The sequence below is a fragment of the Thamnophis elegans genome, chromosome Z, assembly GCF_009769535.1.
Source record: "Thamnophis elegans isolate rThaEle1 chromosome Z, rThaEle1.pri, whole genome shotgun sequence".
Lineage (NCBI taxonomy): Eukaryota > Metazoa > Chordata > Lepidosauria > Squamata > Colubridae > Thamnophis > Thamnophis elegans.
This window is the reverse complement of record NC_045558.1, coordinates 119,287,857-119,300,960: the sequence shown is the minus strand read 5'-3', so window position 1 is coordinate 119,300,960 and position 13,104 is coordinate 119,287,857. Positions and strand designations below refer to the sequence as shown.

The following is a 13,104-nucleotide window of genomic DNA, read 5'->3' as shown; positions in this document are numbered from 1 at the left end:
GGTGGGAAGTTGGACTAGAAGGGCCCTTTCAACTCTCTGATTTTAGGTTATTTAATAAAAAGAAAAAGTGAATAAAGAAAACAATATAAGTAGTCCCTGACTTAGGACCACAATTGAGCCCAAAATTTCCATTGTTAAGCAAGACAGTTATTAAGTAAATGTTGCCCTATTTTACAACTTTCCCTGCCAAAGTTGTTAAGTGAATCATTCAGTTGTTGTTTTTTAAAGTTTTTTATTTTTTTATTTTTTTTTTATAAATATCTCAAATCAATGTGTGAAAAGTGTAGCACTTGGGTGTCATACATTCTAATATAAATAAAACTAATAAAGTTAATCATAATTATTACATTCACTCAACTTACATATTTCTAATAATAATACACATTTATATTAGGTTGCAGTCTATCATTGTTCAATCATTCCACATTTTCTTGTTATTACTTTCATTTTGTTACATAAAAATGTATACATTAATATTCCCCCTTCTCTTATTTCTATCACTTATTCTAGCTTTTAATCATGTCACCCTTTAGTAAACAATTTTTTCTTTCTTTCCTATCACTTCTAATCATGTCCCCTATCTAAAAAATAAGAAGAGAGAGAGAGAGAGAGAGAGGGAGAGAGAGAGAGGGAGAGAGAGAGAGAGAGAGAGAGAGAAGGAAATCAGAACAACAACCAAAAAGAGAAATCATCCATCCATCATCTATTGCCCGCTTCAATACTTTAATTGCTGTGCTTTAAAAAAAAAAAGGGAAAAGGAAATCAAAACAAGAATCATCTATCCATTGTCTCTTGCCCACTTCACTACTTTAATTGCTATACTTTCTTTTTTACTTGCAACCCAAATTCCTCATGCAGTTGTTAAGTTAGTAACACAGTTGTTAAGTGAATCTGGCTTCTCCATTGACTTTATTCATCAGAAGGTCGCCGAAGGTGATCACATGATCCCAGGACACTGCAACCATCATAAACACGAGTCATTGCCAAGCCTCTGAATTTTGTTTACATGACCACAGAGATGCTGCTGATTGTGAAGAACAGAGTGACCGAAAGGAGGATCCCCACCAATCAATCCTGAATTAAACAAAGCGTGATTACTTGCTCAAGGTAGTAATCAGCAAGTAAAATACTTAGGGCATGTCACAAGACCGATGATGGAATAAAAAAAGACTCTGTGTCAATGGTGGGATTCAGCCAGTTTGCACCACTTTGGGAGAACAAGTTGTTAAGTTTCTGAAAAGTTTGGTGAACTGGTTGTTGGAAGAAATCATTAGGGCAGAGAACCAATTGTTAAATCATTTGAATCCGACCATTGCTCTGCATGATAAAAGTTGAGGGGTAGCATGATGGCTCTGCGGTTATGACGCTGGGTTTGTTGGCTGGAAAGCTGGAGCTCAGGTTCGAGGCCCAAGCGCCATGTGACAGGGTGATCCCCTGTGTTTGCCTTAGCTCCTGAGAACCTAGCAGTTCAAGAACATACAAGTGCGAATAGATAAATAGGTGCCACTTATTAAATCCACGAGAGTCCAAGGAGAGGCTTGTGGTCTGTGTACAGAGTAAAAAGCCGTGTGTAGAGATAATTGTGGAACTTTTTAATCCCAGACACAGCAGCCAGAGACTCCTTGTCAATCTGGCTGTAGTTCCTCTCGGCAGAGGAGAGTGTCAGGGAATAAAAAGCTATGAGGGCTTCTGAGCCATTGGGGAGGACATGGCTCAGAACTGCCCTCACACCAAAAGGGGAGGCATCACATGCTAATGTCAGCGGCAGCTTGTCACTGTATTGGACTAAGACAGCCGCTGACGTAAGCATGGCTTTGACAACCGTGAACACATGCGCCTTGCAGCTGGCCCAACACCAAGCCGCAGATTGGTCAAGCAACCAATGCAGCGGCTCGGCAAGTGATGCCTTGTGCAGAAGAAATGGCGCATAGAAATTTAAAAGACCAAGGAACATCTGCAGCTCTGCCTTAGAGGTAGGAGTGGGGGTGTTCCTGACGGCTGCTACTTTAGAGGGAGTGGGGTTGATGCCCTGGGCGCCCACAAGGAAACCCAGGAATTCCACCCTAGGCACAGCAAAGGAACATTTGCTGCGGTTCAATTTTAAGCCCGCGCCCCTGAAACGATTGAGGACCTTCCTAAGGACTTTGATGAGCCCTGATCAACTGTGGGCAGCGATCAGGACATCATTGAAGTAGGGAACCATGCCTGGGAGCCTTTGGAGCTATCGCTCCATGAGACTCTGGAAGATCCCTGTGGCAATGGAGATGCCAAATTGTAACCAGCGGCAGCGGAAAGCCCCATGGTGGGTGATGATGATCTGGGCAGTGGCGACCTCCTCATCCACCGGGAGCTGCTGATAGGCCTGTACCATATCCAGTTTGGCAAATATGCAGCCCTGCCCTAAAGATTGGAGCAGGTGCTGCACAACTGTAACTGGATATGGATTTGCCTGGAGGGCAAAGTTGATGATCGACTTATAGTCGGCGCAGATCCTGATAAACCCATTGGCCTTAATGGGGACCGCTATTGGAGTCTCCCATTCAGCATCAACCTTCGGCCTCAAGGCAAATGGCACCCTGTGAGCCCTGAGCCTAATAGGGGCAACCTGGGGGGTCTAAGTTTAAAGAAATAGGGGAACTCTTATATTCACCTAAAGTGCTGTCAAAGATAGCGAACTCAGAGATGATGTCTTCAAGGGTAGTTGGTATGGTAGATGTTTGATGGACTCCCATGAGGGACAGGCCCAACAAAGGTAACCAGTCAAGTCCCAATAGAGCTGGCAGGGGCTTCCCGACTACCAGGATGGGGAGCTTCCTGTGGAAATCCCCATAGTCCACCCAAACAGCATAGCTGCCCAGGGTAGGAATTTGAGTCCCCTGGTAGTCTTTTAAAGTTGTATCTGCAGGCGTCAGCTGGCTGCATGAGATGGCAGGGCACATCTTGGAGAGGGCGCCCCAGGACAAAAGGGAGCAGGAGGACCCCAAGTCCACCTCCATGACGCAAGGAGCCCCTTCGATGAGCAGGGAAATCATGATTTTTTTTGTGTCAGCCAAAGCTTTGCTGACCGATGCAGCAGAGACGTGGGTTCATGGTGATTGTGTAGCAGTCGTCCCTCTGGGTCTGCTGTCGGTGTTGCTGTCGGCTTGGAGCCGGGCAGTAGTCAGCTTGAGGCACCGGTGGTAGGGTAGTGCGGCATACATGAACGAGGTGGCCTTTCTTAGAACAGCAGCAGCAAGTGGCTGCTTTAAATGGGCAGGCAGAATGAGTGTGATTGCCGCTGCAACCCAAACAGGCAGCCACCGTGGAACGTTTTGCAGCCGGCGGAGGCAGCCTCTAGGTCCTCCAGATCATCTAAGAGAGCTAGTTCATCTATGAGGCAGGTTCTTTGAGATGGTGTGATTAGATGTTGGCACTGTTGTATTTCTGCCGTAGATTTTTCTGACAACTCGGCGGCTCTGGCTTCTTCCATTGCCTTTTGAAAGGTGATGTCTGCTTGGGCTAGCAACCTCTGCTTGAGGCAGACATCACGGACCCCACAGACGAATTGCTCGACCAGCGTGTCATCGAGGTCAATGAATTCGCACTGTATAGCCGCCGTTCAGAGACACTGTAAGAATTGGCTTATAGTGTCTACGCACTGACAGAAAGCGTACCGGCGGGCTATAAGGGATGGAGTCGGTGCGTAGTGGTTTTTTAGTTTGCCGATGAGTGTTTCCCAGTTCAACTCATAAACCGCCAAGGTGAAGCAAGAGCCCTGGCAGTGTTGAACATTTCGGGTCCACACGAGCTGAGGAAGTAACTGCATTTTCGGTCCAAAGGCAGCTGGTGGTAGTTGTTAGCAATGAGGAAACACTCAAAGCATTCAAGGAAACTGGCCCAAGATTAGTTGGCCGAGCCGAAGGGCGCGAATGGAGGCAGTGAAGCTATAGCAAGAAGAATCGCGCTGAGGTAAAAAAAAAATTTGTACGAAGAGGAAATTAATCAATTTTCCTTCTTCCGTAGCTACTCATGCTGGAACCTTCAGCATCCCACCTTCGTCGCCAGTATTAAATCCTGGACTGATTGAGGAGATGTGAGACGGCTGAGGTAAGTAGAATAGCGTTTATTTTAACAGAACCAGACAACAGATAACTATATACAAGATTTAGCACCTCGGCCTGCTTGACAGCTATTTATACCGGAGCTGTCAAGCAGGGCGACCAATGAAAACAAAGCAGACAGCCCGCGCTTAGCTAGCCCCGCCTTAGCCAATCAGGCACGGCTAAGCTTTTGTTGACTGTCAATCGTAAGTCGAGGACTTAGGACTGATCGCAAGTCGAGGGCTTAGCACCACTTTGGTGGGAAGGTATCAGCCCTCCACGACATGATGTTGGCCACATGACCATGGAAACGTCTTCAGACAGCGCTGGCTCAATGGCCTTGAAATGGAGATAAGAATGCCTCCCACCCCCATAGCTCGCAATGACTAGCCAAATAACATTTGCAGGGACTCCTTTGTCTATGATAAAGGTTGGGGGGAAATGATGGATGGGATCAAAGAAAAATGTGCTAATTAGGAAGATTTACGTTCTAGGACCCTACAAGGGCTCTGAATTTAGACACTTATGAACTGATGCTGTCCTAATTTAAACAATCATTTTTATTGATTTGGTGGCCTCTAGATGTGTTGGGATATCAACTCCTATAATCCTCCAGGCAACAGGGCAACTGACTACAATGCAAAAGGATGGGAATCCACCTGGGTGCAGAAGGCTATTGTTAAGACAATTCTACATCCAAAGAGGGAAAGTGCTTACAGAAACCAGAATCTGAAAAATGTGCTAGTAGGGCCTTAGTCACCCATCATTAGCCGAAGGGAATAAATACTTCAGCAATTCTTCCCAGCAAGTTCTTTGCCTATCCTTGTAAAAAGACGCCAAGCCTGAAATCACAAGCCTCAATTATAAGCAGTCTTGGTATATGTGGAACGGAAGGGGAGAAAGAGAAGAGAGGCAGATGCTGTGTATCAGTTTGGTTTTGTGAATAAAAGAGCAGAGTGAATATGTCTAAGCAGGAATATTAGCATTACTGTCAAGACATGACTGCAACAACGCCCTTCTCCACTGGTCTTGCTAGCTGGAACTGCTGAAAAGTGTAATTTAGTAAGCCCCGCAGTTATTCCATTTCATTAAGGAGAAGAGTCCCAGATTTACTGATGGCTGCTAAAACCTCATCTTCAAATTGCCACCATTACCTTGCCTGTGCCATGGACCTTATGATTTTATTATGCTTCCATGTAAACACTCTATAAGGAAATTTGTGTGACATCAGTGCCCACAACTGCATGTGAAAAGCTTCAGCAAAGTCCCTTCCCCCGCACACATTTCCCTTCAGCTGCAAGATTCTCCCCATGAGTGGCAGCAACATCTTCATAAATTGCCAGGTGGCATAATAGTTAATGAGGAAGAAAGCACTCAGGAGCAGCAGCTGTTTGGCTGGCTAAGAGGAATCCACTGGTGATGGAGTGGATGGTGAATGGCTATAGAGGTGCAAAGTCTTTCCAATTACATGTGTACACATGTGTATATACGTGAGATAGAAAGAATGTGTGTGGAAAGTTGGATTGGCTTTTGTGGAGAGATGAGCCAGACATTGGTCTCATCTGTCTAACGTTGGCCTCATCCCAACCCCAGCCACATCTCCTGCAACACAAGTACAAGTATAAAGTCTTCCCGATTACATATCTTTCTCTCTGTGTGTGTTTGTGTGTATGTGAGACAGAAAGAACATGTGTGGGAAGTTGAGTTGAGAGGTGAGCAAGAGAGATATCTCATCTGTCTACTGCTGACCTCATCCTTCCCACTTCCTGGAACAAAGTAGAAACACAAAGTCTTTTCAATTACATACATGTGTGTGTGTAAGAGAGAGAGACAGAATGTGTGTGGAAAGTTGAGTTGAGTTTTCTGGGGAGGTGAGAAGGGCAACAATCTCATCTGTCTTCTTCAGGGCTGGCCTCATCCATCTCACCTCCAGGAGCATTTCCTGGAACACAGGGGACAAACTCCTTGCAATAACAAAACTGTTCATACGAAGGAGCAGCAACGGGACATGGAAGGAGAAGAAGACCAGAAGAAGACACTGGAGAAGCCTGCAAAGTTGACTAGTCCAAACAGAGTTGGAGAACAACTTTCAAAGAACTGCTGAAACTTAGCAAAAGAGAAGAAGAGCAACTAGGAAGGGAATTCAAAACAAGCTTACCGCCAGGCAGCTCCGCAGGCCCGCAGGTGTCTCTCTCTTCTCCCACATCGTAGACCCAGAGTTTCTTGTAGCAGAATTTCCACAAGCCGAAGTGGGCGGCCTCGCAGATGGCAGAGTGGTTCTGTTTGTAGGTGTTGAGTTCCACCCAGAATTCTGTGCCTACCGCCAACACCGTCAGGGTCATCCCCACGATGGCCACAAAGAATGCCAGCTTGATCTTGCCTTCCTGCTCGTCCGTCATAATTTTCTGCCGTTGGGTCTCCCCCCGCCTGCGCATAGCTAGGCGCTCCTCCCGGTCCTGAAGGAAAAAGTTGGGCCACATCATATCCCCTTTTCCTGATCCCTGCTGGTTTAGGGAATCTATTTTGCCAGGGGGAAAAAATAAAAGCTAGTTTGTCCGCTGCCTGTTAAAACACCCAAGCTCTGGGCCAGGTTTTGTGCCTGGGTCCGTTGCCCAGCTTTTTCTGAGTTTTATCTAGGTCAACACACTGCAAGCAGTGCTAAAAAGTTGTTGAGCGCTCTCCCTGCACCCCTGTCTTTTCGAGGCAGTGCCCCCAACTTGGCAGTGAGCATAGCAGCTACCTCAGCCACCCTGGTGCCTTGGCAAGCCTACAGAGCACCTGTTACTGTTTCTCAGCCACCATCCATGCAGCGAGGGTTATTTTAAGCTGTGAGGTTCATAGACAGTCTGGATGTGTTTGTGTGCAGGGGTATGGTGCTCTTAAAAAAGCAAGACACTTAAATTGGATCCTTTCAAGAATGGGGGAGGCCCTCTTGCGCCAGCCGCCCACTCCCACAGCGCCCCCTGTTAGGCATGGAAGAGGCTCAAGGCACTTTCCTTTGTCCCTCCACTCTTTGGAACTTGGTTGGCTTCCAATAGCCCTGGAAATCTTCTCAATGTGCCGACTGTTTATCATGGGTAAACGTTTCAAATCCTTTTGTTTTCCCCATCATGCATGTGCTTGGTGGGGTTTGACTTGAGGCAATGAATTATTGTGCTGGTGTGGTTTATTATTTTCAAGTCCTACAAAGAATTTGGATGTCTGCTGGAGAAAGCATTGATTTATTTTCAGAGTAGGGTGCTTGCATCTCCTGATGTGGCACTCAGTTGTGAGTGTTGCCTTTAAAATAGTCACATTTTGTGGAGTTCCTGGTACTGTCTGAACTTGGTTGTTTGCCTGCAGATGTTTCATTACCTAACTAGGTAACATCATCAATTGTAGTGAGTGTGGGGCTTGCTCCCTTTTTATATACGGTAGCTTGCCAGTGTTGGTGGGGGCTTTGTTTTCTCCTTGGTAATTCCTTGTTTAGAGTATTGTTTTCTCAGGATACAGGTAGTCCTTGACTTACAACCATTTCTTTGGTTACTCTTCAAAATTACCTTAGCTCTGAAGAAAGTAACTCACAGCCACTCCTCGCACTTATAACCATTACAGCATCCCATGGTCACATGATCAAAATGTGGGTGATTGATCCGTCTCTGGAGTTGCCCTGGTGAAATGGTGGCATAAAAGTTAAACAAACAAACAAATTTGCAATAGTAGCAGCCCTCCAGTGTCATGTGATCACCCTCTCAGCTGGCTTCCAGCAAGCAAATGAGGGGAAGTCAGATATGTTTAATGACTGCATGATTCACTTAGCAACTGCAGTGAATTGCTTAACAACTTTGGCAAAAAAAAGGAGGTAAAATCAACTGCAATTCACTTAACAACTGCCTGGCTTAGCAATAGAAATTCTGGTCCTAATTTTGGTCATAAGTTGAAGACTACCTGTATTTGGAGAGTGAGTCCTTGAGTCTTTAAGGTATATTGACTATTATTCTCTGTTTCTGTTCCCTCCTATAATTCTGTGGAGATGATTACAGAGTTATAATAATGGCCACAGTGAAGTACAGGTGGGCCTTTATTTATAACAGTTCACTTATTGGCCATTCAAAGTTACCACGGCACTGAAAAAAATGACAGGACCATTTTTCACACTTACGACCGTTGCAGCATCCCATTGTCATGTGTTCAAAATTTGGACGCATGGCAATTGGTTCATATTTATGACAGTTACAGTATCCTGAGGTCATGTGATCCCCTTTTGGGGCCTTCTGACAAGCAAAGTCAATGGGGAAGCCAGATTCACTTAACAACTGTGTTACTAACTTAACAACTGCAATGATCCACTGAACAACTGTGGCAAGAAAGGTCGTAAAATGGAGCAAAACACATTTAACAAATGTCTCACCTAGCCACAGAAACTTTGGGCCCAATTGTGGTAAGTCGAGGACTACCTGTAGGTGAAATATTTCTCCAGTCTTGATATACTCTTCATCTCCTGACTCCGCCACCCTCAACACTCAAACATTTGTGCCCCAAATGTCTCTGTCCCCCTGATTAAACAGCATGTCCTCTGGGATCCTGGAAATATGCCACATCTTGTGGCATCTCTGTTGCCACATCTATACTACAGGTATCGCTCCCACCTTGAAGGTGTTTTTGAAAGCCTGGCTGTTCCCTTGAGGCCTTGCTCTTATTTTCATTGTTATTGGTTTTCTTTTTTTAAAATATTTTTTTTTTAATTTTCAAAACAAACACAACACATAAAATCTTCCTTATTTACATACTGTAGAAAGTGTATCAGTTGGTTACAAAAGGTTTTCGTGCATCTCTTCCACAGTCATCAAGCTATAATTCATATTTTAACTCAGATATTTATACATGTTACCATCATCATCACCACCACCACACCTCCATTTTCATTTGACTATAATTGTTTAAACGACCTTCATCATAAAATATACCAAGATTTAATACATAACCACAGTTTGTTATTGGTTTTCTATTTTCTCCACTTTATCTGTTTCTTTGCAGGTCGTCCTTGACTTACGACCACAGTTGAGACCAAAATTTCCATTGCTAAGCGAGACAGTTGTTAAATGAGTCTTGCCCCGTTTTATGACCTTTCCTGCCACATTTGCTAAGTGAATCTGTTAAGTCCTTGAGGCTACGACACCATTGACTATCATTCCCAGCTCCTGATTGGTCAAGACGCAAGCAGCCAGCTGACAGGAGAATGCAGCCATTCTATTGGTTCAGCGTCTGACAGCTCCGGTATAAAAGGGCTGTCTGTCAAATGTTGCTGTTTGCCGGTTCGAGGTTTCCTTGCATTTTGCCTTGTTAAACTGTTAATAAAGATTGTGTTAGCTTCAACCTGCTTTGCCTCAGTTCCTGCCTGCCTCGTTCTCCCTACTGGCGACAAAGATGAGATCAGAACTGAGGAAAAGCGAAGTCACTAATAAGAGCTGCCTCAAGTCACAGGCAACGAGACATCGCCCCAAGGCTAACTCCTCAGTTTCCGTCTTTCTAAGGATGGCTAGTCTAGTGGCATTCAAGGCATTCAGCCCGGCCACTGAAACATGGGACGCCTTCCTTGAGCGGTTTGAGTGTTTCCTGGAGGCAAATGACTTCACCGGTTTGTCCAGTGGCCGTAATAGAGGATATTTTCTCAGCTCATGTGACCACGAGATGTTTGGAGCACCTCAATCCGTCCATTCAATGCCTTGGGAGACTCTTTTGGAGAAACTTAAAAATCATTACTCTCCAACTCCCTCGCGCAAAGCCTGACATTATGCTTTTAGGCAGAGAACCCAGAAAGAAGGGGAATCTGTGAGCGAATACATGGCTTCCCTCAGAACAGTGGCCCTGCACTGTGACTTTCCTGTACTGGACGATGCCTTGTTAGAACAGCTGGTTTGTGGTATCAAAGACCTCAGACTTGCTGGCATGAAAAGAGTTGAGCCTTCAGGCAGCCGTGGATGAAGCCACGGCATATGAAATGTCAGACAACTCCACCGCAGAAATGCAGAGATTTCTGCCACTGGCCACCCATGCCAGCAGGGGCCATGCTGTCCATCACGAAGAAGATAACGAAGAAGACTTCTGTGACGAGGAAGAAGAGATTAGCCGCCTCAAACTGGCCACCAGGAAAAAATGGACTTAGGCTGATTTTTTACCTCAGGTGGGCTGCCTGAGTTGTGGCGGGAACCATGCAAGGTCAGTCTGCAGGTTCAAAGCCGCAATATGCTGTCGGTGTGACAGGAAAGGACATTTAGCCAAGGTCTGCAGAGCGGCTATGACAATCTCAACCACCTCTAGAACGCACCTTGTCTAAACAATTTACAAAAAGACTCCCCAAACACCGCGAAGACTGCTTTGCCATCGCAGGTGACCAGCCGCACTCTGAATGGGCTATCAGCCATGCTTCCCATACCAAGGCTACCCATAAGATATACCTGACCGTGCACATAGAGGGAGAACCCTGCAAGATGGAAGTGGACACTGGCTCTTCCAAATCTCTGTTCTCTTGGGCTACTATCAAACGGATAGTGCCCAGCCTGACCAAAGCTCAACTCAGACAGTGCCCACTTCACCTCAGAGATTATCAAGGGTAGCCAATACCCATTGTGGGTTGCGACACATCAGCCAGATCAGACAGCAAGTCACCAGCGCAGCAGACCAGCACCTGGTGCAGGCCCAATCCTGTCCCGGGGAACTAATATCGGCAGAGGCTGCTCCAGCGCAACCAGAATCACACGCAACACCCTCCACCGATGCGTTAACGTTGCCAGGCTTACCTGAAAATCCGGTCAGTCCCATGGCAATCAAGTTTCCCGCGCAGTCTCCTGAAGCTCCACAGGACTTTCCACCAGCTTCTCTTCCTTTGGCCACCCTGAACTAAGACAATTGGGCCAGAGCCAACATGGCCTGTGTGCTTGGCTGACTACGCCAGTGACGTGCGGTGAGGTTTATGCCTGGTGAGGCTCAGCTGGGCATCTCTTCAAAGACTCGCCAGCTCCAGCGGAGTTCCTTCCCAGCCTTTGGCGAAGCAGCTCAGCGGGGCAGCGGTCGGCCTCAGCGGTGGTGGGGGATTTGCATCGTGGGAGCCGCCAAGCACACAGGTCTGCAGCAAAGGCACTTGGCGGCTCCCGCGATGCAAAGTGCCCTGCCGCCCCCGATGCCGCCGCCCGCCCGCTGCCCCAGCCTACAGTCGCTGCTTCTCCAAGCTCCGCCGCTGGAAGTCCCGGATCGCCTCTGGGGGAAGGCTGAGCGAGAAGTGGAGCGAAGCTTCTCTGCAGCCTCCTGGTGCCACGCAGAGGCTCTCGCAGGAGCGCGTGCCAGTGGCCGGCAGCCCGGAGTGGCCCCGGCTGCAAGACAAGGCAATGCTTAAAGCAGCCACTGCCGCCGCCACCGCCCCTCCTTCGCCCGGCGGGGCATTCCTGCAGCCTTGGGCCGCTTTGCCTCGCAGCAGATGCTTCTGCAAGGAGGTGCTGGGCCAGGAACTGGGGAAGTCAGTGTATCACTCGGAAGGGCATGGCGTGGCATCGGGGGCAGCGGGGCACTTTGCATCTTGGGAGCCGCCAAGCGCCCAGGTCTGCAGCAAAGGCGCTTGGCAGCTCCCGCGATGCAAAGTGCCCGTCTCCACAAGAAAGAAGCGAGGGCTTCTCCCGCCTGGCTCTTGCAAGGAAACCCCCGGCTAAGCGTTTTATGGCTGGCTGAAATGCGCGGACATTTCCAGCTACCCACAGGGAGACTAGGAGGGAAGGGGTTGCTCCTCGGGAGTCTATTTAGCCAGCAGCCCCAGGAGACACCCCCCCCAGAGAAGAATTGGGGCCACCAAAGCTCTCACACCCACCCACCTTTGGGATGCAAGAGACGGCAAGGCTTGCAGCGAAGGGAATCTGGACCCTGGGAAGAGCGAGCCTCCTCCTTCTCCCCCACTCCTCTCTCCTCTGAAGCGCGCCCTCCGAAATAACCCGCCCAACGTAAGCGTGCTCAACTGCAACAACAAGGTATGATTCGCTGCTCCCAGATCAGGAGGCGGGAGAATCAGTGCCTCCTTTGCATATGAAATTTTTTGCTTTTTAACTCTTTCTTAACTTTTAAAACGTGAAAAATTTCTTATGCAAAGGAGGCCCCGAGTTCTCTCGCCTCCTGCTTTGGTTAACACTAAGCAGACACCAAGCCACTGTGACTTGGAATCTGGTAGCAACTATCTTGGCTTTAATTTTTTTTAAAAAAAATCTTTAAAATTCTTTCCTTTTCCTGAGGAGACTGGTGAGGCCCCGCCTCCCTTGCCTCTAGTGACTGTACATCCCTGGACTACGCATATGCTAACTGGGAGGAGAGGGGTGTTAAGTCCTCGAGGCTACGAGGCCGTTGACTATCATTGCCGGCTCCTGATTGGTCAAGACGCGAGCAGCCAGTTGGAGGGAGAATGCAGCCATTCTATTGGTTCAGCATCTGACAGCTCCGGTATAAAAGGGCTGTCAGCTGTCAAATGTTGCTGTTTGCCAGTTCGAGGTTTGCCTTGCATTTTATCTTGTTAAACTGTTAATAAAGGTTGTGTTAGCTTCAACCTGCCTTGCCTCAGTTCCTGCCTGCCTCGTTCTCCCTACAGAACAGAATCACTGCAGTTGTTAAATTCGTAACACGATTGTTAAATGAGTCTGCCTTCCTCATTGATTTTGCTTGTCAGAAGGTCGCAAAAGGGGGTCACATGAACCAGTTGCCAAGCATCTGGATTTTGATCATGTGGCCATGCGGAGGCTGCAACGGTCACGTGAAAAAAAAAATCGCTTTTTTCAATGCTGTTCTAAGTTCAAACAAACATTAAATGAAGGGTTGTAAGTTGGGGAGTATTTTTTAAAAAAGATTTCTTATTTTTAAAATAGAAACTATCCACAGCATTTTGGATCTCGGTAGCTTCTAAATTATATAAACAAACTAGTTGATAATCCAGCGTTGCCCAGGTATTTATTTATAGGGAGAAAATGTCCAGGCCAAATGTAATTTCTAATGTTGGATTTCCCCTCCCCCCCCC

General features: G+C 47.1%; 1 protein-coding gene across 1 annotated transcript in view; it reads right to left on the bottom strand.

The window, feature by feature from the left end:
• Positions 1-6,562, bottom strand: part of CACNG6 (calcium voltage-gated channel auxiliary subunit gamma 6) — a 64,450-nt gene extending 57,888 nt beyond the window's left edge. The window contains exon 1 of the mRNA XM_032234768.1: positions 6,238-6,562. Within this exon, the coding sequence (XP_032090659.1) occupies positions 6,238-6,562 (325 nt within the window). The remainder of the gene's footprint in view (positions 1-6,237) is intronic.
• Between the last annotated feature and the right edge of the window lie 6,542 nt (positions 6,563-13,104).